Below are 27,379 nucleotides of genomic sequence, written 5' to 3'. Positions count from 1 at the left end.
AGTTGTAGTCCAAAAACAGCTGGAGACCCAAATTTGGGAAATCCTGGTGTAGACCAACACCCCACCCCCATTTCTGAAGATGTGACTCTTCGTGGTCAGGCCCATAACTAGAACTGGCAAGTTTTTGTTTTTTAACTGCTTCCTGTGACTGGAACAGCAGCTTGAATTTATTCAGCAAGTGACAATGTTTGCCGCCGGACTGTGGAACTGTTTCCCCTGTTCCTTTCTGTTGTGAAGGCACAAGCCATTTCCAGCACACCCTCCCCATGCCATTCGGCAAGGCTTTTCTCTTCCCTGTTCAGTCTACAAACAAATCTTCTCTTCCCTGGGTCATTAATAGACTTCAGTTAATTGAGATTAGCTTGGATTAATTCCCATGGGAACACTTGGGAAGGAGATCAAGGACCCCCTAGGTCGCTAAACATAGGGGGCCTGGGAAGGAGCACGTTGAGGGCATCAGTGGCCTGAACCAACAATCTGGAAACTGGGTCCTTAAAACTGCAATGGGGGGGCTTCTAAGGGGTTCATCCCTGCCTGCCAGAACCAGCAGGACTTTATGACAAAATCAAAAACAAAGTCTGGGCTTCCGTGGTCCATTCTGAGCTCAGCTTTGTAAAGTTACAGTTAATCATTTACAGAGGACGTTTAAAGCTCTGTAAGTTAAGCAGTTTACAATCCCTATCGTGTCCTTTCTCACACCATCCCTCTGAAGTACATGATTCCCCCTGCTTGTACAGCAAACAAATTGTGCAAGGCAGTGCCTTAAGTCATGGCTTCCTGTGTTGCCTGAGAGTCTATCTTTAGGTCACTCTGGGTCTTCCTTGTTCCAGGTCGCAGCAGCAATGAGGTCGTGTCATTCAGGGCTGCAGAACCATTGGCCCTCCAGATGTTGCTGGACTACAACTCCCATCACCCCTGACCATTGGCTGTGCTGGCTGGGGCTGATGGGAATTGGTTTCAATAACATCTGGGGAGGGGTAGCTATCCCCTAGCCTTGATGTGATGGGTTGCAGCATCAATTTACAAAAATAAAAATGAGGAATGAACTGTGACCACCATTTTCCTGGTGACCTTATTTTCCCCTGCCATAGCATTTTTTTGCTTTGCAGCTATGTGGCTTATGGAAATTCCACAGGTGCGGAGTGTGATTGTTTTCCTGCTCTGCTAGCAGCCTTCCCAGAAGTGTGAGAAACAGGATGCTGGACTTGGTGCAAGGCACTTAAGTTTTTATAGCAAGGAAATTGATTAATAGGGCTAAACATAATCTGTTGAATTTTGGCCTGCCACAAGTTGCTGAGTTTTAAGCCTGTCTAGAAGCCACATTTCCTGACCTTTGAAAGCCAGGTCTCTTGGCCCAGATGTCTCAGCGGAAGTCGAGAACCTTTCTTTCTTCAGACGTTCTCCGTATGTTTGCTAGATGCACGCAGGGATGAAGCGCTGGGGTGGGGAAGGTTGGGGTTCTTGATCAATTCCATTTGTCCATTGCTGGGGGACATGAGACCCTCCAAATATTGTGGGCTAAAACTCCGATCAACCTCAGCCAGCCTGGCCAGTCAAAGAAGATGGGACTTTTAGTTTACAAAATCTGGAGGACGCCCCCATGGGCTAGCCTTCTACAGTATTACAGGCAACCTGGGCAAATTGGGATTGCACCACTGTCCTTCTTTGCCAAATGTTTGGTAACGAGAGTAGCTGGCTGAGATAACTGCCAACCTACCAATGGGTTGAAGGGAGATTAGGCAAATTCATGGAGGCTAAAGTGGGCAATGGCTTCTAGTCAAGATGGCTACTTGCAGGATTCGAGGCAAGCTGAGAGTGCTTTTATGCCTACGTCCTCCTGGGGGGGGGGGTGTTTCCAGTAGGCATCTGGTTGGCCCCTTGGGAGGAAAACACTGAATTGGATGTATTTATTTATTTAAAAATCTTTCAAGAGACTTTTTTGTCTATAAATCTCAGAGCAGCACGCAATAGCCACAGGACGGTGAAGACCGATAAATAACAGTTTAAACATTCAAATTGCCATAGAATTTCAGCAACAGTAGCTGCCGGATCCAAACAATATCAACAGCCAGGAAATGTCAGGGCAGGCAGAAAGGTCTGCGAAAACACCCCATGCTCAGTGCTCGCCTGGTCCCCATGGGGATCCTGCTCCTTTGGTCTGATCCAGCAAAGCTCTTCTTATGATCAAGTGTTCCTCCTGAGGCCCAATGTCCGCTACTGAGAGCCTATCAGAATATATTGGGTCCTTACCGGCCCCCCGCAGGCAGCGTATTCTATCTCCTCTTTCTGCATGCTATTTTGGACTGCCATGCTCTCAGCGCTCGCCAAGGTGACGGGTCTCAGAGGACGCCTGCCCTTGAGAATGGTTGCTTGACTCTCTTCCGCTGCAGGGGTGGGGGTGGGGCAGTTTAATCTCATTTCCTCCGAGGTTTATCTCCTGCTGCAGCTTCCACTCTATATTTTGCCATGGGGGTTGAGCATGTGTGTGCATAAGGGAGGGGACGACACATGCTGGCAGGCAGCAGCAGTGACTTACCTGGCAAGGAAGGCTAGGCAACCTCCTTTATTTTTATGATGCCCGAAGGAGTAGGAATGTGTTTTGGTTTTTCCCCCAGCAGAACCAACAAAGAACCTTGCAGCGCCCAAACGACTGGCAAGCTTATTGTGGCATAATCAGCTTGTTAGTTTTTATTTCATTCCACGTATTTGTACGCCATTTGATATGCCAAATTCCTAGGCGGTGTGCATAAACATTAGGAATAGACAGAGAAAAAGGATGATTAAAATTCACCATAGAGACAGACCTTCAAATGCCTGCTGAAATAGGAAAGACTTTGGAAAGAGTTCCACAGAATTGGGCCCATAGCACAGAATGCAAGGCTTCTGTTTGTGACAAGCTGTACCTCTGAGCCATGGGGGACCGCCAACAGAGATTCCCCACCCACAAAGATCTCAGTGATATAAGGCAGGGCTCCCAAAGTTGGGTCTCCAGCTGTTTTGGGATAACAATTCCCATCATCCCTGACCACTGGTTCTGCTAGCTAGGGATGATGGGAGTTGTAGTCCCAAAACAGCTGGAGACCCAAGTCTGGGAAACCCTGATATAAGGGATCAAGGGATCCTTAAGGTATCCTGGGCCTAAGCTGTTAAGGGCCTTGTAAATTCATACAAGACCCTTGAACGCTGGCCTGGAAACATATGGGCAGCCAGTAAAAGCTTTTAAGCACTGGTGTTATGTGCTGACAGGAGTCTGGCCCTGCCAACAGTCTAGCCACAGCTAAGTTGCCACAAAACTCTTGGTTGTCTTTATTTTCAGGTCATCTCCTCGCTCCCTGTCCCCGAAGCTTGTGCTTTCCTGTTTCTTCTTGCCTTTCCCACCTTTCAACCCACCATTCCGCCTCCCTGCTGCTGACCCGGGGTATATCTCTGTAACCAGGAGAAGTTTGCTCTCAAAAACAAAACAGCAGCACTCACCACGCAGCACAGTCCCCTGGGGTGCCGCCCACAACTTGCAGGTGGTTTGTTCCTGCCGGATGCTCCTGTCTGAATGAAAGGGGCCCACTGGTTTCACCTAGCACAGTGTGTACGCCAATATAGCATCCTCCAGCTGTTGCTCAACTCCCATCGTTCCTGACCGTTGGCCATGCTTGGCTGAGACTGGTGGGAGTTGGAGCCCAACGTCTGGAGGGCATGCTGTTGACTGCCCCCATCAAGTGAGAGGTTGGCTCCGTGGCCTGATCTTGCATGGCCAGAAAAGGAGCAGGAGATGACAGAGCAGAACACTGTGGAACTCGAGATCTAACCAGCTTTCCTCTTTTCCACGCAGCTTAAGATTTCGTTCAGCGAGAACCAGCTGGAGAGGACCTTCCAGTACCCATCAGAGGGCTCCTTGCTGGAAGAATATGGGCCTCCTGATGAGTCAGAGCCTCTGACCTGCACCAACCCCCATGGGGATGATGAAGATGAAGAGGAGGAGATGCTGCTGCTTCATCGGGGCCTCCCAGGCCTGCTGAGGACCAAACCCCTCATTGTAGGTGAGTACGGGCAATACACATCTAGACGAACCTATGGCTGGTTTCGGTATAAGGCAGCTTCGTGAGTTCCTGAGAGGCAGGTTGGGAGTCGGTTGCACAGTCTGAAAAGAGGGAAAGCCTTGCAGATCCAATGTTCGGTCTCACCAAGAGCTTAAATCACCTGGAGCTGCTACACGTCTGTTTTCAGACTGGACCGCTTGACACACGGCAAGCAGCTAGGGAACTGAGTGCTTGAAGGCTCCCTCCTGTTAAATACTCCCTACGACCAGTGGTTCTCAAAGTGGCAGGAAGGGTGGAGGGAAGGTTCAAGGACAATCAAAGAAACGTTTAAACGTTTCCTTTGTATAGATGAAAAGACGAGACTTTGTCTCAAATTAGACCTATGGCAAACAAGATTATCTGGCAAAAGCAAGCTCACAGCTCTCACCGAGTTTATAAACATACTTAAGGTACATATGTAAGAGGCTCACTTATGATCATATTTTGGGAATGATTCATGTTCCTATGCAGCTGCATTGTTTTATACTTTCTGGGTGTCCTGTGATCATATTATAAAGTACAGTGGTACCTCAGTTTTTGAGCGTCTTGGAAGCTGAACGTTTTGGTTTTTGAATGCCGAAAATCCAGAAGTAAATGCTTCCGTTTTCAAACGTGCCTCGGAAGTTGAATGGCTTCTACTGCATTTCCCCCCCCCCCATTTTCTCCATTGGCTTTGCAGACTGCCCTTTGTGCCTTGGTTGTCGAACGTTTCAGAAGTCGAACGTTTTTCCAGAATGGATTATGTTTGACAACCAAGGTACCACTGTCTATGTTATAGCATTCCTAGGAGTGTCTCCCCCACCAAAGTATTTATTATCAATTTTTAAAAATTGTGTGGTGCAAGCAAATATTTATTCTGAAAGTGAGTCCTAGAGAAAAAAGTTTGAGAACCACTGCCCTATGCGAAGGATGGGGCTCCTAAGTGCCATTAGCCCCAACCTTACAACCAATGGTCCAGGATGACGAGAGTCCAGCAATTTAGTGAAAAGGGGTTCAACATTCATTACTCCTTAGGTCTTCATGCTTTCCTTTTTTGCTGACAATGCCTGTGTTCCTTCTCTCCCTCTTTGCAGACGAGTCTTGTCGGCGGTAACCCCGTTCAGCCTCCGTCACAGAGAACAGCGGAATATGCACAAGGATTCCATGCCACATTCTGAATCCTCCAACTGGACCTTTTATCTCTTTCCGTCTTCCAGTGACTATCGCACCCAGGAAAGAAGCTGGGGCCACGAAAGACTGAGGGGGGTGGAGAGGCGACCACTTTTATCCTGGGGCTACAGGTGCATTCCTTCCTTCGGATGAAGACCACTCCGAAAATACTCTCCCATTTTTTATACATATATTTTTCCCTATCTGACTGGCACTGAAATCATGTGAGAGACACTGCCCAACCTAGCTGGGAGAGGGCGCTCTCAACTTTCTCTTATCCTTGCACTGCCAGCCAACAAGGAATCTGACGCAGCAGCGACTTAGATACTTCATTTAAAAACTGCCAGCAGGGGGAAGCACTGAACCTTGTATGCACACTTCTCTGGGGTTGCAGAGTTTCAAACAAGGGCTAATGATAATGGTCATATCTTTCTTCCTGCTGTCACTCAAAATACCGCTGAAAGCCTCACTGGCCAAGGGACTCTTCTGTAATTGGGTTTGTTTGTTTGTTTGTTTGTTTGTTTGTTTTGTAAAATATTGTCCAGTAGGACTTAATTGCTGCCATGTGAGTGAGATGAGATTTGGGGGGGGGGGGAGTAGGGTGGGGAGGGAAGAATTAGCTTTGAGAAGGGACCATTATGTTGGCACACAGCCTATCAGTATTTCGGGGCGGGGGGGCTTTCTACTTGCTTTTTTTCCAAAGCTATTCTGGAGGAAGGCAATTCAAAATACCACGGCTCTAGTTATTCCACCAAGAGCCATGAGTAATAAGGCATGGGGAGGGGTCCTGGGTGTTTATTGAAGCAGGAGCGCTCAGTATTCAGGCATGGAGGTGGGTCAGTGGGGAAGGGCAATCTGCATGTGGGCAGCGCTTGTTGCTCTTTGGGGCTGTTTGGGGGGGTTCCCCCCTCTTTTTGTTTCAGACAGGGGCAGTTCATGTTTGGAAGCAAAGCAAAATATGCAGGGGGTGCAGTGGGGATGGCCAGGCGAAAAATGTAGCTTCCTGTTGTGGTCATGACCATTTCCTGTTTGGGATTCAGCACTCACGTGGGATTGAATGACGGGCGATGAAGAGGCAGATTGAATGTTAGAAAATGAAGTGATATTTTGATAAACAGGGGTTTGGGTTCATTTGTTTCTCCTCCCCCCAAAAATATTATATTACAAACTGTCTTCTTGATTAGTATTTGCCATTTTTTGCTGTGTGGCATTTTGAAGTGGACAGAAGTAGACCCAGAGATTATAAACTGAGAACAGCTTTCAGAAATGATTGAATGCAGAGCAGTTGCAGCTCAGAGTATAGACAGCTCTCCAGAGCTGGCTTCAGGCTTTGGGGAAAGCCTCAGATGAGAGATTACCAGGAATCCCCTTCATCAGCAAGGGGCCGCACAAACTGAAGGAGCACTCCACAATCCTTTCCCCAGATGACTGATGCAAGCAAACCCAGGCATTACTGTTCTGGATCTTTCTTTGCCAATTCAGCCGTCATTTAAGTCAGCCGATGACAGTAAGAACCTCAATAATGGTGAAGAGGAAGTCAAAGAGCATGTTGTGCATTTGTTCAAAGGTGTCTTATCCAGTTTCTTGAGTGGGCCTTGCTGTTGGTCTCAGGTGAGAGCTGGCATCAGGGATCAGCACCACTGCTGAGACCCATTTCTCAGTAGCGGAGCCATCGCCAACTGCTCGAGCCACAAAGCCATGGTGCTTGTCCTCTTTGGTATCACTGCTTGTTTACCTGCCCTCTCTGGATGAGTAATAATACAGAAGGTGCAGTATCCCTTTGGGTGGGAATGCACCTGGGGCTAGAGTGGGGATGGGGGAACCTGTTGTTCTGCCAGAAGTTAGCAAACTCCATCTCCCATCAGCCTCAGCCAGCAGGGATGATGGGAGTTGTTGTCCACTAGAATCTGGAAGGCCACAAGTTCACCATATCTGTGCTAGAGATAGAGAGCAAGCTAAACATGGCAGTGACAAGAATACTGGCCCGCTCAGGGAAGCAGCAGCCTACCAAGGGCATATTGCCCAATGCCCACAGCCAAAAAATAATATACAAGTGGAGCAGCCTCAGGGCCTTGGCAAATGCCCCACCGTGACACCACAATGCATATATTTTTTAATCCTCTTAGATGAAAATGTGTAACTAAACTAAGCATCCAGCTTAAATTGGGGGAGTTTTTTTAAATTTGTGAACAGGAGTTCACAATTGGAGCAAATAAAACCTGGGAAAACTGGTCGGTTAAATGCCTTGAGGAACAACGCAACTCATCTGCAGGAGAAGATGCATACACAGAGCGGAAGATTGGCCAATGTATGAGAGCAGAAAGTTGTTTCTTTAGAGTGCAGGTTGTAGACTGAGCAAACAGTATGAATGAGTGGAAGGAGGCATTGATGAGAGGGAATGAGGAACTTTACACTTGTGGTTTTTTCTCTCTCTCTCTCTTTCTTCCTTCCTTCCTTGCTAATTTATCTTGTTATCTGTGCACAGTTGTTATTATCATTTCCCCCTCCCCCCCTTATTTTGCACTGCGGGAACAGCCATGTCTGGAGCCCATTAACAGGTGAATGAGTGAATGATTGAACACAGCAGACATTTCTTTCTTTGATGCGGGGAATGAGGTCTGTGCAGATCAATGTGTGTGGGGCAAGGGCCGAAGCAGCTGTGTCCAGCCATTTCCATCAGTGTTGTTGTTGAAAAAAATGGTATTGTTATTATTATTATTAACAATAAACCAGAATGATGTTGCACGTTGACCTATTGTTCTTCTGTTGTCTCTTAGCCATGATAGTTAAATGGACTCTTTGTTTACAGAAGCCATATTCCTCTGAATACTGGCGGCAAATAAGAAGACAGGCATCACCCTCGTGGACAAGCCACGATTGGACTAGATGGACATGTCGTGTTCCAGCAAAGCAATCTGATGCTCTTCTACCTTTAAGGGTGTCTCTTCTGCACTCTGATGGAGGAGGAGGAATCTGGCTTGGCTTGTAGAATCACAGGACAAAAAGAGTTTATTTTCTCCCACCATAAAAGCCATTCCCCCACCAGCTCTCTTTGTCAAACACACACACACACACACACACACACACACACACACGTGTTAAAGTAATACGTACAGATTGTTAATATTCTTATTTATTAGACTTCTTAGTCACTTGTTAATTATGAGTTTGACCAAACTGTGGGAGGCAGTGGAAGACAGGAGTGCCTGACGTGCTCTGGTCCATGGGGTTAAGAAGAGTCGGACATGACTAAACAACGACAACAAAAGTCACTTGCTACCTGAAGTTCTCCAAGTGACTTAGAACACAATGAAAATACATTGGTCTATGTAGCTCAATATTGCCTACACTGACTTGACAGTGGCTTGCCAATAAAAAGAAAAAGGCTGTCCGCTGGAGTTAAGGAAAAACACATCCCCTGAATTCCTGAGGTGTCACCAACACACCACCACAGCTTGTGGTAGTCCCTGAAACATATAACAATAATCAACTGAAATTAACCTTATGTAAGAATAGCCTGCTGGATCAGGCCAGTGGCTCATGTAGTCCAGCATCCTGTTCTCGCAGTGGCTTAACTCGCGTGTGGGAAACCAGGGAGCAGAATATGAGCACAAGAACACACTCTCCCCTCCCGTGATTTCCAGCAACTGGTATTCGGAAGTACTTCCAGTTATACCAGTTTCCCACACGCGAACCACTATGAATTTGTGTAATCCTCTTTTAAACCCATCCAAGTTGGTGGCCATCACTGCCTCCTGTGGGAGCAAGATCCATAGTTTGTCTATGCGCTGCATGAAAAAGTATTACTAAGCCACTTACCCACCGAAAAACAAAAAACTCTTCAGATTGCAAGAAAAGTATTAAGGCTGGCTTAACAAAGTCAAAGAAACGAACGGAAGGCGATCAGTTATTCAAACATCTGGTCTGAGCTGGATTCTTTATCAATGCTTTACACAAAACCAATAATAATAATAATAATAATAATAATAATAATAATAATAATAATAATAATAATAATAAAATAAAATAAAACTCCTCTCTCTCATACCGTCTCTATGATCCTCCCGTCTCTATGATCCGCCGTCGCGGCGCAACAGCAACCGGAAAGCGCTTCTTCAGCCAGAGCGTCGACCGGCTGGCGAGGGCGCATGGCCGGAAGCGCTCGAAGGTGACGGGAGCCGTTGGAGAACCGGCTTTCCGCTGCCATGGCGGGCGAGCTGGAGCGCTGGGTGTCCGGGCAGCTTCACTCTCTGCTGGGGCTGAGCGAGCGCCATGTGGTCGCCTTCATGGTGGGCCTGGCTCACCGGAGCCGAACCCCGGAGGACCTGCTCGCGCGCCTGGAGGAGACGGAGACGCTGCGCGCCGCGGACCCTTCGGCGCGAGCCTTCGCGCAGCAGCTGTGGGAGCGGGTGAGGGCCCGGCGGCCGTTGGGCGCGAGGCCTGGGGCGGGGGGGGGAGGGGGGTAACGCGTCATAAACAAGGAGACGCTGGGGTTCTCTGGGGGTGGCGCGCCTTGACTACGATACTTGGCATTTGGTGCTTGTGAGTGTCCAGGTAGAGTTGCCACCTTTCTACTGGCAAAAGGCGGGGCGGTTGGTGGTCGATTTCTCTTTTTTCTTCTGGTGCTGAAGTGACTTCAAAGCCATCCATTACAACCTATGGCAGCCCAACAGGATGGCCCTTCTGGAATTTGTCACACATGCATACACTCTCATTAATTCGTAAATCCGTCCGTGCTTGGCTACCCAGAGCTTAAATGCATGACCTTTCACACACATTCATTTGGAGAGGATCCCTAACTTAGCAGAAAGGGGGGCAGGAGAGAGAGACCCGAAATACAGGACATAGGATTTCACATTGAAATATGGAACAATCCTGTGTTATGCAGGACAGATGGCAACCCTATGCCCAGAGCACTTCCAGGATGTGGGACTGGCCACTCTTGGAAGACAGCTCAGGAACTTTGCTTGGTCCGAAATGCGGCATACAGATGCAGTGTTTCTCAAACTTGGGTCCCCATCTGTTGTTGGACTATAGCTCCCATCATCCCTGACCACTGGTCCTAGTTTAGGATGATGGGAGTTGTAGGCCAACAACAGCTGGGGACCGAAGTCTGAGAAAAATTTGGGTTAGTGGCTGGGGGCTCCACCTCCATCGTTCAGCTGAGGTCCAGCTCCAAGGACCTGGTGGTTCCCTCATTGCGAAAAGTGAGGATTCAGGAAACCAGGCAGAGGGCCTTCTCAGTAGTGGTGCCCGCCCTGTGGAACGCCCTTTCATAAAATGTCAAGGAGATAAACAACTATTTGACTTTTAGAAGACACCTGAAGGCGGCCTTTTCAGGGAAGTTTTACTGTGTTTTTAATATTTTGTTGGGAGCTGCCCAGAGTGGCTAGAGCAACCCAGTTAGATGGGCAGTATATAAATAAAATTGTTTTAAAGAATTGTCCAGTAGCACCTTAGAGACCAGCTAAGTTTGTTCTGGGTATAAGCTTTCGTGTGCATGCACACTTCTTCAGATACCAACAATAAGATTGTTGTTGTTCAGATCTCATATGAACCCCTGTGTTGAAAAAGCTGCACTGGTTACCAGCTCGTTCCCTGGGCCCAATTCATGATCCTTCTGTTGGTGCCTACAGCCTTAAATGACTCGGGAACCGAAATACCTGAAAGACAGCCTCCTCCCTACAAAATTACTGGTGCCAAGATTGGCACTTTTGATAGTTTCTCTGCCTTCAGAAGTTGGGGTGGGGGTGGCTCTGAAGAGGCCGTTCTCTGTGGTGGTCACTAGGTTGTGGAACTCCCTCTCCACAAAGGTACATCTGGCACCTTTCTTATACAGCTTACATTGATTGCTGAGGATGCATCTCTTTAACCTTGCTTTTGACATTTGTGGTGTATATTTTTAGGACCCACCTTATTTCTGTAATTTTGTTCTTAAACTGTTTTTAATATTCATCTTGGGTTAAAGGGTGGGTAATTGTAAAAACAATCATCAGCATCTTGTTATTTTTACAGTTGGTCAGTATTATCCCCATTTTATAGATGTGGAGGGGAATGAGGCTAAGAGTTGTGCTGAAGGCCACTTAGTGAATCTCTGACAAAGATGCAGTTGTCTTTCAGCCACTGTGCTAGAGCTCTACACTTTAAATGCATGTGGTTGTACATAAAGTGCAACTAATGTGAGGAGCAGATGAGGGATGGGGAAATTTGTGGTTAGGAAGCACATCTGAAGTATCACCTTGAGAGGAGTTACCTTTTTGAGGAATGGTAATAGGCACTCAAGGGATGCGGGTTTTGCGTGTGAGGATGGAAGTCATAGTTTCCTTGTTTTCTGTGTCTGATTTTCTGTGTTCCAAATTTCCTGGTAGGTTCCGCACCAGGCCCCACGGGAACGTCCAGCTAGGTTGGCCGAACAGGAAGCCTTGGCCTTTCAGCAGAAGAACCGTTCATACACCCTGCTGGAGGACAGCGATGACGAAGAGACTGGCGAGGCAGCTCGGGGCTCCAAGCGTCAGCGCCCTCCGCGAGGCCCTGAGGGCAAGCAGCGGAAGCGGCATAAACACCTGAGGCAGCGCAAGGAGGAAGAGGAAGACGACAAGGACTCTGATGAGAAGGGCAGCCAAGATGATGGGGGAAAGTGAGTATCAGTCACTAGCAGAGAGCAAGATTGGGTGAGGAGCAAAGGAAGCGATAGTGATAATTCTTTTGTCATTCTTGGTGTAGGAAGTCAGCAGCATCCCCCACAATTAAGGAGGATTCAGAGGATGAGTGGGACCGGAGTGAGCGAGAGCGACTGCAGGACCTGGAGGAGCGGGACGCTTTTGCTGAACGTGTCAAACGCAAGGACAAGGAGAAGACACGCAACATTCTGGAGCGTTCAGACAAGAAGGTGTGGCCTCAGCCTGTGGCCCCTGCTTTTGGCAGCCCTTCCTGATTGCTCTCCCTGGTTTGTGTCCCCCTCTGTCTAACCTGAATGTCTCACACTGCCCATCTGTTTTTTATTGCTGCCAGGAATTATCCACTTGTGGTTGAAAAAATCTGGCTTAAAATCTGATCTTGGTACCTAATACCTTTAAAACACAATAGGATTGTGCATCTACTCAAGCTTTAAAAGCATCCACTGCAGAATTCAGTCTTTTACTAATCACAACTTTTCTGACCCTTATGGCAGCAAAAGAATGCCTCAAAGAGAGTTTGGGTAACATCTGGTAAAATGTCAGTTTCAAGAAAAGGAGAGGTTCCTGAATTACGATTTCAATGTTCAGTAATAGGGCATAAGTACACTGTGTACCTCCTCATCACTAAGCTCCTTTCCCCAAACAACAAGAGGGAATGAGTTACACAAAACAGCAAGGTCATTCAGAGTTACTTAATTCTGAGCATTTGCTGATGTTGCACATCTCTGTGCAGGTTACCCTAGTGTAGAATTTTAGCTCTGTATTCATATATTCTAAAGCATGGAAGAACCTGTGTAAGATTGGCACCTAAACAATGCTGGCATATAGGACCCCGCCCTTTTTAACTCATTTTCCTCACTTCATTCTTTGCAAGGACTTCTTTTCCATTTTCTAGTACTAAACCTGCCCCAACTTTCCTTGCACTTTTGAAATCTCTGCCTTGCCTACTTCAAGGTTCTTGCCTCAAGGCCACGTGCTCTAATAATTATTGCTAGTATTTTGTTTGCCATTTATATACTTCATGCTGTGTACATTTAATTATGTAATTATTATATTTAATTATCAGCTTTGATGCTGATTTATTTAAACAATTTATATCCTACATAACTACAGCTGTCTATAAATGGTTTACAAAGATGAAGCACAAAAAATAAAGATCAGTTAAAATTATAAAATAAAACTTCAATTAAAGTGCATTCTGGCTTCTGCAGTTAGGGAAGGATAAGAGAAGTCATGTGTAAATTATGGAATGGGGAAAAGTCAGGGAGGGTAATGGTTTTCTTGCTGAAAATGTTCCTAACAGTTTTGTGGCCTCGTGATTCATAACCAGTCCATAGTCTTTAAAAATATTGCACCAAAAGTGTGGTGATAGGGACCCTGCTGACAATCTGCTTTGGTTAAGCTATATGTTTGTGTCTTTTGTCTTCTGATTCTGCCAAGTCTAGGCCTATGAAGAGGCTCAGAAGCGCCTGAAGATTGCAGAAGAAGATAAGAAAGTTATGGTAGGAACTTGATTTTTACCGTTGTATGGTGTAGCTTCTGGCTCATGAAATTTGTAGCTTTATTCTACAATTTGTAGTTGTATTCTACAATATTTTAATACATCTTATTTTTTAACCACTAATCTTTTTATTCTTAACTATCTTTGATCAGACTAATAGAGTGGTTTTACCTTTGTTCCCTGAATGCCACACAATGTGTGTACTGGAGTATAAGGGGTAACCACTTACAATATTTACTACAGCTTTTCAGAAATGTACAAAATTAATGATTTGCAACCATTTTTCCTGCTTGCATCCGTTTGCTTTCATGGGGCAGTTTGGCTGGTGGGTTTAGCAAGCTACCAGCCTAGCAGAAATACTTTCTCCTAGTGAGAGGCTGGTTTAGAAACCTATTTATTTCACAAAAGCCCTGTTCATATTAGGGATCATGAATCAAACTCTCATAGTCCTTGCTGTTTGACTTACTTGCATGGCCCCATATTTTCCCTTTCTGCCTGACAGGTTCCAGAGCTGCGTAAGAAGTCCCGCCGAGAGTATTTGGCGAAACGCGAAAAGGACAAGATAGAAGACTTGGAGGCAGAGATAGCCGATGAGGAGTACCTCTTCTCTGAGCTCAACCTAACTGCCCAAGAGCGGCAGGAGCTGGAATACAAACGTGAAGTTCGTGACTTGGCAAAACGGTACAAACAAGCTGGAGAACAGGAAAAGTTGGAGAAGAGCAATCGCTACTATATGCCTGAGGAGAGTCGCAGCAAGGTAACTATCAAGCCCATAGCAAAATTGGGAGCCTAGACCCCTATGAAGAATGGTTGGTAAAGGAGCTCTGTGACAGAGTATATGTATAATGCCATTAACTCGGGTGGGGAACTTTGGGCCCTCCAGATATTGTTGAACTGCAACTCCCATCAGCCTTGACCATTGCCCATACTTATAGATTTCTCATAGAGAGTTGGAAGGAACCCTGAGGATTATATAATCCAACCCCTTGCAATGCAGCTGTCCCTTATGGGGATTGAACCTGCAACCTTGGCAGTTCTCAGCACATTTGGGGGATAAAATCGGTTTGCTGAGATTTCAGACTAAGGCTCAGCAATACATACACTTCTTTGCAAACAAGATCCCTTTATTTGCTTATAATATGTAGAACTGCATGGCCCGGTAGGAATAGAAGACACCATATTTTGCCTGGTCATATCTGCCATCCCTTCACTTGCTGTAGTGCTGTGAACGTTGACTATAACAAATGGAGAGGAGGAGACAGAACACAGCAGCATATCTCCCCTACCCCAAGAGTATGCTGTTCGCATTAGCAGCTTGCAGCAGTTTCAGCTGGAATGTTTGGGACTCTTATGCAGGAGAGTCCTCTGATAAAATTGGTTACCATACAGAACTGCCCTGGGGGAATGTGCTTCTGTAATTGTGGCATGTCTAGGATGGTGCTGCACTTTGTTTTTCTCCTTAGAAATGAATGGCAGGCATTCCTTCATATGGGAGAAAGTAATGAGGATAAATCTATGCCGTTCTTGATCCCAGCCATTGAGATTCAAGCCTGATTCTGGCTGCATAGCCACACCCTAAGTTCTGTTTCTTGGCCACACTATAGCACAAGGGTAGGAAACCTCCAGTCCTAAACCTAATTTTATGTGGGTGGCAAGGAGGAGGGGCACAAAGGTAAAGGAAGTAGCAGGAAAAGAGGGTAGCTCTGCTCACTTTTGGCTCCAGCCTTGCCACCTGCTAGTATCTGGTCCCTAGTGGATTACCATGGCGAGAGAAAAGTTGCTCACCCTTGTGCTGCAGAATGGTAGATTGTGAAAACTTGCTTCCATATACAAGAAGAGTGTCTGAGGGTTTGATGCTTGTTCAACATGGCTTATGTAAACTCAAATGCAGCATACTTTTGAATAAATGTGCAACAGTTTGGGCTGTGAATATACCTCCAATCCAGTGCTGCCTCACAAGGCTCTGAGATGCAAGATGCACAAAGGAAATTTCCATACTGATCTGTTTTTGCCCTGCAGAAGATACCTGATCGCTATGAGGACCCCCAGACAGAGGATCACATGGCCCCGCGAGATGAGCAGCGGCGCTGGGAGGAGGACCACATCGGGGCAGCTTCCCTCCGTTTTGGGGCCCGGGATGCCAGTCAGCGCCATCCTCACAAAGACTATGAATACGTGCTTGAAGAGGATGAGATGATCCAGTTTGTGAACGCCGTGCAGATGCGGGGCACAAACCAGGGCAAGGTGAGAGTAGGTTGTTGGTTAGGGAATGGGACACAGGGCGGCTGGGATCAAAATAGTTAAATCATGTAGTGAAGTTGTCTTGGAAGAGAAACTGCTGGGTGAAAAGAAAACAAGGCCATATTTGACGTGATTGAAAGGGAGCAAGCAAACTGTGTTACAGATAAGAAAACATTTAGAGACATCAGGAGATGGAGAATGCAACAAATTCCTCGTAGAAGCTTCAAAGAGAATTGCAGATTAAGCACTTATGCATAGCTGATGGTGGGAAATAGGGTTAGTACCATGAGATGGAGCAGAGCTTCTTCATATTGCTGAATGTGTGCAAACTAGACATGATAGGGGCATTCACGTGTTTGTTCACTTGTCTTCCCCATTTCCTATTCACCCACGAATCATCACTGAGACAGATGAACAACAAATGTGGCTGCCTCCAGTATACCTGTTGTTTTGACAGCTTTCCTGAGCATCTTTAAAAGCAGCTTGTTTGAGCCTTGCTTGTTTGAGCCGGGATTTGGTGTTAGATATGTCAGTATTTAAGCCCAAGTATGCATAGGCACCTGCATGCTCAAGTTCTGTTTACATAGGATAAGCTACTGGAAGATAGGAAAATGCCTTGTACTGTGGCAATCCAAATATCCATTTAGCCCAGAGTTATTTCTGGGATCTTCTGCATGTAAAGCGTGGTACTCGGCAACTGAACTACCATGCCTCCCCAGTTCTGCATGTGGAGCTGGCTTTTCCCAGTGGCAAGTGTAGAACAATAGGGATTTCACCCATGGTCTGTTGCTCTGGGGTAACTAAATCTCTATGGCCACTCTCTTTCACTTAGTCCGTGGAGGAGAATCCAGAGTTGTCCGAAGCTGAGCGCAAGAAGCTTTCCATCCAGGAGGTGCGCCGCAGCCTGCCCATCTTTCCTTACCGTGCAGACTTGTTGGCCGCCATTGCCGAACATCAGACGCTTATCATTGAAGGAGAGACTGGCTCTGGCAAGACCACTCAGATCCCACAATACTTGTTTGAAGAGGTAACTTCGCACAGAAAGGGAGGGATTGTGAAGATCAAGTAAACCTGCACTTTGGCTAGCTAGAGGAAGTGCTCCCTTTGCACTTGCTGCCTCTTCCTAGTAGAAGCTTTTCAGTATCTGAATGAACAGCCTAGTACAAATGCAGCCTGTGAGTACTATTTTCTCTCTTCCTACAGGGCTACACACAGAAAGGAATGAAGATCGGTTGCACCCAGCCCAGGCGAGTGGCAGCCATGAGTGTTGCTGCCCGTGTTTCCCAGGAAATGGGTGTCAAACTTGGAAATGAGGTATGTACTTGGCGGTGAGGGGCTGAAGAAGAAAAATGTATGTCCTATTCCCAGTTGTTTCAGCCAGTCATTTCTGAATTGATTTTTACAGTGTCTGGTAGTCCTAACAGCAGCCTACTTGGTCTCAGATAAATATGCTTTGATGGTGTGACAATGTTCATGTGTTAATAGATGGGAAGGTCCCATCTTTCCCTTTTGGAATATATTTGGTTAACTGAGAAGATCAGTGTTAAATCAGCTTGGAGTAAACTAGGGTCTCCTTTCTATGCATCCATTGTTTGTCCATGTCTGTCCTTGATCTGGTGGTAGTACGACAAGCATGGCTGACACTGCTATCACCCAGAGGTCAGGTACAGTGTTTCCTTCTTTCTTTCTGATGGGAATTTGTATACAGCTTACAAATGTATGTGTCCCACTTTTAGTCTATTGAGCTAAATTGACTTCCTAGCCAAATACTGTTCCGTGGGTAATAAGGATGGCTTCATGGAAAACCTGTATCTAAAATTCAGCCTTTTCACAGGTGGGCTATAGCATTCGTTTTGAGGACTGCACCTCAGAGCGGACTGTGCTGAAGTACATGACAGATGGGATGCTGCTGAGAGAATTCCTCACTGAGCCTGACCTGAGCAGCTACAGGTGAGCAACAGCCTACCCCCTAGAAGTCTGTAGAGAGCTCAGTTGGGAGGTGGTGAACAGCTCAATTGTTTCTGAGGGATGGTTGAGCTAGATTGGGTAGAACGCTCAGGAGGAAATCTTGATTTGGGGTTATATAGAGTTATAAGATGGACTAAATACTAGTATGTGTTGTACAGAACATGGAATGCAGCTTCAGTACCAGAGTCCCAACTTTGCTTGTATACATACAATAAAAATGTAAGCATGTCATCACACTGCAGTTTACTTGGCCACACACAGGTGGTGCTCAAAACTACAGCATGTTGAGCGGCATCCGAGGAGAGCCACAGAGGGTCAGTCAGAACAGGCTGCTGCAGCTCCCCTTCCGGCGGCCACTCTTCTCCGCTAGCTTCTCTGCCTGCTATCCCTGGAGCTCCTGCCTGCAGGATCTAGATACCTTACTCCTCCACAGCCTTCTTGGAGGAATGCTGCTTCTGCCACCAATTAGGATGAAGAGGTGGCCCGCAGGAGGAACAGCAAGGAAAGGAAAGGCATTCAGAAGTGGCAGTTAGCTGGCCTAGTAATCTTCTGATGTTGCTGATTAGGCACAGATAAGTTGGCAATGGTGGCAGCAGCAGATTCCAAGGCTGGCTGCTGCTTGTAGTATCCTTCCTGTTGCTCACCTGCCTGGCCAACTCTTTATCCTGGTTGGCTGCAGGAGCATGAGATGGAAAGGGGAAGGTCTAAGAGGTTAGTGTAAGGGGGTGGGATAGGCAGAGTTGGTGAGGAATGGGGGGGGGGGGTCGGCAGGGTTAGCAATCAATGGGAGCAGGTGCACAGCCCCGGTTATATAAATAAAAACCCAAGAGCAGTTTCCTAGTCCTCAAGATTGTGGAGAGAAACATAGAAGCAGTTTCTACTAAAGGAGTAATTGAGATGGTCTTGTCAGAGCCTTTTCAATGGGAAGCCATTGCTTAGTACAGCTGCCATCCCATGCTGCTCCTGTTCTTTTGTAATAAATGGTCCATAGCTTTTAAATGACAACTGGTAGTTCAGCAGCACAGCCTCCCTAATTTCTTCCCTAGTGTCGTCATCATAGATGAAGCTCATGAGCGCACGCTGCACACAGACATCCTGTTTGGGCTGATCAAGGACATTGCTCGCTTCCGGCCTGAGCTGAAGGTGCTGATTGCCAGCGCCACCCTGGATACGGAGCGCTTTTCCACCTTCTTTGACGATGCTCCCATCTTCCGCATTCCTGGGCGCCGCTTCCCTGTTGACATCTTCTACACCAAGGTCAGCAAGCAGAAAAGCCTGTTGTGGGTTGTGTGTGTGAACATTGCTAAGGAAACAGAGCTGCACTGATGAGCAGGACCGGTGCTCATGACAATAGTATACCAAAGGAGCTAAACACAGTATTACTTTTTTAAAAAAGCAAGAAGCCCAGAATGCACATTTCTGTACCCAGAACTGAATTCTGGGCCAGATTCAACTAATGGATCTTGCTAGCAGAAGTCCACAGAAGGATTTTCACTGGTGCAATAGGGCTTTTGCCCCCTATCCCTTGCATTGGCTCTGAGGGGGGTCAGGAGAGCCCCCGGAAAAGCAAGGGGAGGGGAGATAGTGAGGACTTTGGTTAAAAGACAAGCTGTGAGTGACATTGCGTTTAATGGAGAGAGAGGAATATCAACAAGTCTTGGTGTTAGAATCAGCGGAAGACAGGTGCTGGAAGCAGCAGTGAAATTAGGTTCCCCAAAAGTGAGATCAAGTGGTACAAGTTGTAACAGAAGCCACTGAGAGGCAGAGATGGGCTTTGCTTATATGGGTCAGTAGAAGATAGTGATTTTTCTCTACCTTCCATCCTCTAGGCTCCAGAAGCTGATTACCTGGAAGCCTGTGTGGTATCAGTACTGCAGATCCATGTTACACAGCCTCGAGGGGACATCCTTGTATTCCTCACTGGCCAGGTATGTCTGTGTTTGTTTCAGTGCCCACTTTGCCCTTGGAGGGGGAGGGGGGAGACATGCAACAGCATCCAACTCCCACTATTTGTTGACAGGAAGAAATTGAAGCATGCTGTGAGATGTTGCAAGATCGCTGCCGTCGCCTCGGTTCCAAGATTGCAGAACTTCTGGTCCTCCCCATCTATGCTAACCTGCCCTCTGACATGCAGGCCAAGATCTTTGAGCCAACCCCACCAGGGGCCAGGAAGGTAGGAGCATGGAGCAGAGAAGGAAAGGGGAGCGAAACTTTGGCTGTTTGCAGTGGAGCTTTATGTCTCTTTACCCACTCAGGAGGAAGGGAGCACTGGCAGGTTTAGGCTATAGAGCTAGTGGTGATTTTAGGAACTGGTTTTGTGTTTCAGGGGATGTAGTTTCAAGCTGTTTAGTGTCCTGGGGTTGTGGCTTTGAAAGGGATTGTGCAAGGACCAGTTTGAGTTCACAGTCTGGAGTCAGACTGTTGGCTCAACTAGCCTGCCATTGTTTACTCTGACTGACACAGGTCCTTCCCAGCCCTTATGCCTGAAATCCTTTTTAAATGAAGAAGCCAGGTCTAAACCTTCTTCATCAAAGCATTGGCTCTTACCGCTGAGTTATGTCCCTTCCTCTCATAGTGTCCTTTAGGCTATGACAAAAGCAGGTGACCTGACCAGTTAACTTATGTATCTCTTCCATTCTCCAGGTTGTCGTAGCCACCAACATTGCGGAGACATCTCTGACCATAGACGGCATCATATATGTGATTGACCCTGGTTTTTGCAAGCAGAAGAGCTACAACGCTCGCACAGGCATGGAGTCGCTCATTGTCACTCCGTGCTCTCGGGTACCGGGCTTCTCTACTTCAATTCATCACACTCCTAAGCTTAGTCTTTGGGTTAACCTTCAATTTTCATTCAGTACATTTCCTCTTTCTGGGAGAACAGTCTAGCTACCAAATAAAATGCCACTGAGAGGGTGTAAGCTGTACTAACGGGTTGCGCAGCATAAATTAGAGATGTACAAAAAGTGACTCTGTTAAGCCACAAGTTTGAATCTGTTTTTTTCTGTTTGAATCTGTTTTTTTCAAAATCCCCATATGGTAGCATCTACATAGCCACAAATGGCTTATGTTCTGGTTACCAGTACATTACAGGGAGTCGGGGACCAGTGGCTAGGAAGTGGGTCTTGCGTACAGTGTAACTTTTAAGGGACAGAGAAGTGAAAGTTGATAAGGTGATAGCTAGATATCAAAGCAAAAATGGATTATTGTTGGTCATTCTCATCATAAAGATGTTGAGACCACTTTTGTAAAAGTAAATCAGAACATCTTGTGCAATGGTTTGCTAGGAAAATTTAGATTCCCAACTGTAAACACAAGTTTCCACTTCCCATGAAATTATTGAAACTTACATACATTTGTGGGGGTTTTATGGTGTGTCTGCATCTGGTTTCTGAGGCTGCCTTGAGCACTGCATACATTTCATGTGTGCCTTTTCCACAGTCATAAGGACTATAGATGTGCCCATATACTCAGTGAAGCCAGACCTTCTGTATGTGCCGTGCTAGACAGCAACATGGAATTCTAGACCACCTTAATCAGGAATATGTTCATTTCACTGATGTGCTGTTAGTCCTCGTAATAACCCTGATAAGTTGTCCTTGGGATCTGGTGGGATAAGTTGCCAGTTGTCATTCCCCGCATCCTCACAGCCGCAATGCTTCATCATCTCCTTCCCTCTTTCCCTCAGGCTTCTGCCAACCAGCGAGCAGGACGGGCTGGCCGTGTGGCTGCAGGGAAGTGCTTCCGTCTCTACACAGCCTGGGCCTACAAGAATGAGATGGAGGAGACCACAGTGCCAGAAATTCAAAGGACCAACTTGGGCAATGTGGTGCTGCTGCTCAAAAGCTTGGGTGCGTGGCTGGTCAATCTAGGATGAGAATGATGTACAGGAGTTGCTCAACTTTCCCTAAAACACCTCCTTATTAAGGCTTCTCTGGATGAGAACAAGAGTTTGAGTGTTTTTAAGCCCATCATTTCCTAGGGTCCTATTTTCCTTTTTAGAAAGATGGGAGGGGTGCATTTCCTGGTGGCAGAAACACTTTGAAGTTTTGCAGGGTGCTTCTAAGTCTAGCTTTCCTCCATTTCTCCCTTTAGGCATCAACGACCTGATCCACTTTGACTTCATGGACCCACCGCCCCATGAAACTCTAGTATTGGCACTGGAGCAACTCTATGCCCTGGGAGCCCTCAACCATCTTGGCGAGCTCACCAAGGTATCGTTTCATAGGCTCAAGGACATGCTCTGCTACCTAGGCTGAAAGTGAGCTGGATTTTCCAGCTGGCTTCATTGGGAAAAGAGCTGGAAGCAGGAAAGGAGGCCAGAGCTTCAAGCATACTGACATCTTCTGCTTGCTCCCCAGTTCAGGGCTTCGTGGGTACAGATGGTTTTCACAGCATTGTTATGGATGATGTAAAATACTTGCCATTTTTCACCTGAAAGATGGTGGGGTGTTGCCCTGTGGTAGAGCTCTGTTGAGCAACTACAATGCTAGATTTAGGAGCCTATGCTCAGGTTGCTGCTGAGACAGAAAACTAGCTGGTGGCCTTGGGCCTTTCACTATTTCTCAGCCTAACCTAGGCTCACACTATTATTATGATGAAAGAGGAGGGGGACATGAATGCTCCCCTAAGCTCATTAGAAGGATATAAAAAATGTAAGAGATAATAAATGTCTTCCATGGGTTGAACATGGACCCTTCTACTATGATCTTGACGAAACTCAAAAGCTAGGCAGTGTTAGGAAGAGTGGTGAAACTGTTCCCAAGAAAAGGTTTCAAATGGTTCGGGTTAAATTGCACTTTTTATTTATTTGTGCAATAGCCCACTGCATCCCAGTGACTCCAGGTAGGCACCAATATGAAAACATGAAACCCCCAATTAGCACAGTTAACCTGAAAGGGTGTGTTTCTGGAACAAGATTGGGATTTCCTCTGCAGGAGGAGTTTGCCCCCTTCCTTCCTTCCTTCCTTCCTTCCTTCCTTCCTTCCTTCCTTCCTTCCTGTCAGCATATGTGATCAGTTGCATCCATGCACAAACTAAGTGTCAGGATACAGCTGCACCCCCCTCTGCTCTTAAAAGGAAGACTAATGCATTGTGGAGTTGAAGTCAACATTTGTGCATTTGTACAGCAAAGTTTGTCCTTCTTGTGTTCTGTATTTAGCTGGGCCGGAAGATGGCAGAGCTGCCTGTGGATCCCATGCTGTCCAAGATGATCCTGGCTTCAGAACAGTGAGTCCTTCTCTGCCTTCCTCTGTCTCTTTCCAGCCAATTAATTGTGTGCTTAGCATTCCGTTCTAGTAACCACAAGTGAAGCTTGTGATCCCTATTATCTCTCTTTAGTTCCTAATTCCTCTTAGTTCCACCTGCTTATTGCTATTTCCCCAGCAAATTTCAAAGCTCTCAAAAACCTGAACGAGCTCTATTAGAATTAACTGTTTCTAGAGAGGGACACATGTTAGGCTGTTAAGCAAAGATAACCATCTTATGGAATCGTAAAAATGAAGACATTTATAGATCTGCTTTTGTGTGTGCGTGTTGCTGTCATCATTGGCAGTCTATTCCTTTGTTCTTTGTTGTGACTTGTGATCAAGAGTTGATTTCTTTTTTCACAGAGAATATAAGTGACCTACTAAGTAATAAACCATTCTACTCAGGGTAGTAAAACATTTGTTTTGCTTTTAAATGGCAGGTGGCTAAAAGTAGATTTTATCTTGGTTGCATTTTAAATATTGTAGATTTTAATTTTTTTATTATCTAGTTAAAATTAATCCAAGCACGTGGAACAAACACTTGGATAATATTAAATTCACTTGTAAATTAATCTGTTAGGTGAGTAGTTAGGTTTGTTTAGGAAACCTTGGAAGTACCTGATTTAAAATTGTGATCAGTCCAGCTGCCCTTCAATTTTTCAGATTGTATTGCTTTTTGCTTCTGGTTGTCCTATTCCCCAACTTTCTGAAATTACCTTCTGGTTGGCTTTCTAGCGTAAGGCTGTTGCTCTGGATTGAGACTGGCTTTTGTTTCTGCCTTGCCAAGATCTAATGCTGTCCTGTTCCTCTGCTGGCATTCTCCAGGTATAAGTGCTCAGAGCAGATCCTTACCATCGCTGCCATGCTTTCAGTCAACAATGCCATTTTTTACCGGCCCAAGGACAAAGTGGTCCATGCTGATAATGCCCGCATGAACTTCTTCCTGCCTGGTGGGGACCACCTGGTTCTTCTCAATGTTTATAATCAGGTAAGGAAGAACTTCTAGGAACATAGGAAGCTGCCTTATACAGTCAAACTATTGGCCATCTAGCTAAGCACCATTTAGAGTGACTGACAGTGATCTTTCAGAGAGGGACGTTCCCATCCTTACCAGGAAATACCTGGATTGAACCTTAGACCTTCTTCATGCAAAGGAGGTGGTCTACCCAGAGCTATGAACCTTTGCTTATGCTGTGCATATGGAGTTAGGAAAGAGAGGGGCCTTTTGTTAATCCGTTTCAGTTGAGTATCAGGCTAGCTCAAGAAAAGAGCTGGCACAGTGGATGCGGAAGACTTTCACGTGCTTGATTTGAGCAGATTGCTGTTTATAGTGGTGGTCTGCACCATGTTGCTAAGGAGTGTGATTACGTCTCCACTGCTAAAGCTCCTTAGAGCAGATTAAACAGATATTTGGTGGGTGAATTTCAACCCTTTGGGTAGGAGGATTGATTAGATGGCCCCTTGAGATCTATAAGAGACTCACATCCAAGTGCATCTAGTCGCAACAGATTAAGTGCATGGCCTTTCTGATTAAGAGTGTATTTAGGCAGGAATCCTGTTTTAGGGGTTGAGAGTCTAGTCACCTCTGACTAGGAAAGGCTCATTGGCTGTTACGGCGAGAAATTAGGTACAGTATTCCCTTGAGAGGCACCAGCTCTGTGGTTGTAGTCGGTGGGTGGATGGGAGCCCAAAAAGTGAGACTTGGTATCTCTCCTTTCCTCCTCTCTAAGTGGGTGGAGTGCGGTTACTCCATGCAGTGGTGCTATGAGAACTTCATCCAGTTCCGCTCCATGAGACGAGCCCGGGACGTGCGAGAACAGCTGGAAGGGTTGATGGAGCGCATTGAAGTGGACATCACTTCCAGCGAGGGAGACTACATCCCAGTCCGCAAGGTACAGGCTCTCCGTGGCTTCCATTACTTCCTCCAGGGCTGCTTGTAAATGTGGTGGTTGCCACAGGCATGTCACTGTTTTGCAGATCTAGAAATGGAGGGTGGGGGGAACCCAGCATAGATTTGGGAGGCAAGGGAGAAGCTCTGTCGTACTTGGGGAGGTAGTTCCATGCATGCCGTAATTTAGTTGGATGCAACCCTGTGTGGGGAATAGCCCTCTGTTTCAACTTGACTTTGTTAAATTTCTGTGCACGAAATTGTGTTGCTAAATGCGTATTATGTAATGCAGAATCAAAGTGCACTGGAAACACAACTTACAACACATTGTAGTAATTTATCAGATCAAAGACTCTACCGGTCCTAAATATATCACGTAACACTGAGAATTTTTTATCACTTGAAATGCCAGGGAGTGCAGTAAGTAGCTGGCTGTGTGAGGCAGAGCAAGCCAGTTCCCCCCCATTACGTTTTTGGATCTTTTTCATTCTTGACTCCCTTTGACTCTTCCTCTTGTTCTTCCGCAGGCCATCACTGCTGGCTTCTTTTATCACACAGCCCGCCTGACCCGCAGTGGCTACAAGAGTGTCAAGCACCAGCAAACAGTGTTTGTCCACCCCAACAGTTCCCTCTTTGAAGAACAACCACGCTGGCTCATCTATCATGAGCTGGTCTTCACCACTAAAGAATTCATGAGACAGGTAAAAAGACCGTAATTCATGCTGGGACTTCTGGGGAGAACTTTTGAGATTGTAACTCGAGCTAAGCCCTAAAGGAGACAGATGACTGGTAATTTTAGAAGAAATCTGTATAACGTGGGTAGCATTTGCAAATCCAGCCTTGGTAACTGATATAGGAAGAGCTTTATGGGGGTCTTGTGATGGGGGTAGTCTGTCTTTCCACTGTACTACCCTTCCAGTGAACAGCCACATCAGATCATATATTTTGAATGGAAAAGGTCCCAGGTTCAGTCCGTGACACGTCTAATTAAAAGGACCACAGGTAGTAGTGATCTCTGCAGGAGAGCAGCTGCTAGTCAGAGTAAATAATTGTAAGTTAGACCAAAGGGCTTCATGGGTTTAGAAACATACTTGTATTTTATTGTGCTCACTCTTTAGCAGGGTCTATGTAACGCTTTGGTTTTCCCCAAAGAAGAAAATGATCAGTGTGCCAGTTGACAGTGAGTGGGGCCAACAATGAAATATTCTCTGTACCTTGCAGGTCATAGAGATTGACAGTACGTGGCTGTTGGAGGTGGCCCCGCATTACTACAAAGCCAAAGAGTTGGAGGATGCGTCCAACAAGAAGCTACCCAAGAAAGTGGGGAAGACCCGGGAGGAGCTGGGATAGGCTTCTTCTCAGTTATCTGCTTCTCCCCACCAACCCTGGGACACTTATTTGTACAGCTGTATAGTTTTGATGTCATTTCAAGGCATTGAATAAAACCGTTTTTCTACAAACACTCATGAGTAATTGCTTCCCTTCTCTTTCTTGGTAAGAGGAGGAAAGTCTCTTTGGAACTCATACAGCTATCTTGGACTGCAGTGTAGCTATGGCTATTTAAGCTACTATAGTTTGTCACTTGTGTTGGGTATATTCATGCTATGCAAGCATTTGCACATTTTGCAGGGGAGTCCATTAATTCATTTAGGTCTAATACAGAATGCTATATAGCATTCACAGCAGTTCCCAGCCAATGCAGGCAGCTAACCTACACTCTGGGGCAGTTCATACATTATCTTGTGGTTGGTTGAACAGTTTGGTTAAGGATTTCCAGTATATAAAGCTGGCAGTTTGTGCTGCTAAAGTTAAAATTCTCTCAAGAATAAATGAATGCTGGAAATAATTCAGTGATAAGTAAATATGTTCTTATTCTCTAACTTACTCTGCTTCCCCCTGACAAGTTAAGCTCTGTAGGACACTGCAGTGGCGTAGCGTGGGGGGTGCAGGGGGGGCCGGCCGCACCGGGCGCAACATCTGGGGGGGGCGCTCGCACTCGCAGCTCTCTGCCCCTACCTGGCTCACTCACTCTCTCTCACTGCAGTGCTGGCTGTGCGAATCCGATCCGAGCCGCCGGGTCGCCGCCCACTGTGGAGGGGGTGGGTGCCAGGCATGCGGTGTGGAGAGAGAGCGAGGGACTATCTGGGGGAGGGACAGTGCAGCGGCCGCCCAGCGCAGCGCTGAGCACGGGAGAGAACCACACCAGACCAGCCCAGGCAGCAGCAAGAAGAAGCTGGCAGCGGCGGCAGGTTAGGGGTTAGGGGGTGCAAATTACTTGCCTTGCCCCGGGTGCTGACAACCCACGCTACGCCGCTGGGACACTGACATTCTGCTTCCAAACCTTGGAAAGCTTGACACACCTCTCATTTTAAGATTCAGGATGCCTTGGTGACATCTTTAAGCATCTTTGCAATCATTAAGATTAACATTTTCTCTTTAGCGAAAAGAAAGCTGACATTCTTAAGACTATTTCACAGTACCACTTTCTGTGCTCACACAATTATGACATTTGACACCATACCTCAACAAAGCTTCCAAAGATGGTACTAGCCGATGGGGAATTTACTAATGTAAAATCTGCTGTGCCTGTACTCAGTACAAAATCTACAATGTTGCTACAGGAAGCTGGAATG

General features: G+C 46.4%; 2 protein-coding genes across 5 annotated transcripts in view; both read left to right on the top strand.

Moving 5' to 3' along the window:
- The window catches only part of PPP1R18 (protein phosphatase 1 regulatory subunit 18), a 42,616-nt gene extending 34,643 nt beyond the window's left edge, over window positions 1-7,973 (top strand). The window contains exons 3-4 of the mRNA XM_083601323.1: window positions 3,827-4,034; window positions 5,147-7,973. Of these exons, the coding sequence (XP_083457449.1) occupies window positions 3,827-4,034; window positions 5,147-5,166 (228 nt within the window). The 3' untranslated portion in view covers window positions 5,167-7,973. The remainder of the gene's footprint in view (window positions 1-3,826; window positions 4,035-5,146) is intronic.
- A 1,297-nt stretch (window positions 7,974-9,270) lies between these two features.
- On the top strand, window positions 9,271-26,208 carry DHX16 (DEAH-box helicase 16). Of its 4 annotated transcripts, none has more exons than XM_083600546.1 (20): window positions 9,271-9,631; window positions 11,591-11,859; window positions 11,946-12,111; window positions 13,345-13,401; window positions 13,903-14,157; window positions 15,420-15,644; window positions 16,474-16,668; window positions 16,845-16,955; window positions 17,476-17,591; window positions 18,656-18,866; window positions 19,439-19,537; window positions 19,630-19,782; window positions 20,253-20,393; window positions 21,298-21,460; window positions 21,705-21,823; window positions 22,771-22,838; window positions 23,684-23,846; window positions 24,589-24,750; window positions 25,274-25,447; window positions 25,968-26,208. In XM_083600546.1, the coding sequence occupies exons 1-20, from the start codon at window positions 9,428-9,430 to the stop codon at window positions 26,094-26,096; spliced, it is 3,180 nt and encodes a 1,059-aa protein (XP_083456672.1). In that variant the 5' UTR covers window positions 9,271-9,427; the 3' UTR covers window positions 26,097-26,208. The 4 variants fall into 4 exon arrangements, with proteins under 4 accessions (XP_083456672.1, XP_083456675.1, XP_083456674.1 ...); XM_083600549.1 differs by having other exon boundaries at window positions 9,276-9,631; window positions 13,903-15,072; window positions 15,124-15,644; XM_083600548.1 differs by having other exon boundaries at window positions 9,276-9,631; window positions 13,345-13,424; window positions 13,718-14,157.
- Window positions 26,209-27,379: the final 1,171 nt, after the last annotated feature.

This window comes from Podarcis filfolensis, assembly GCF_964270895.1.
Source record: "Podarcis filfolensis genome assembly, chromosome: 2".
Classification (NCBI taxonomy): domain Eukaryota; kingdom Metazoa; phylum Chordata; class Lepidosauria; order Squamata; family Lacertidae; genus Podarcis; species Podarcis filfolensis.
This window is presented reverse-complemented; position numbering and strand designations above follow the sequence as displayed.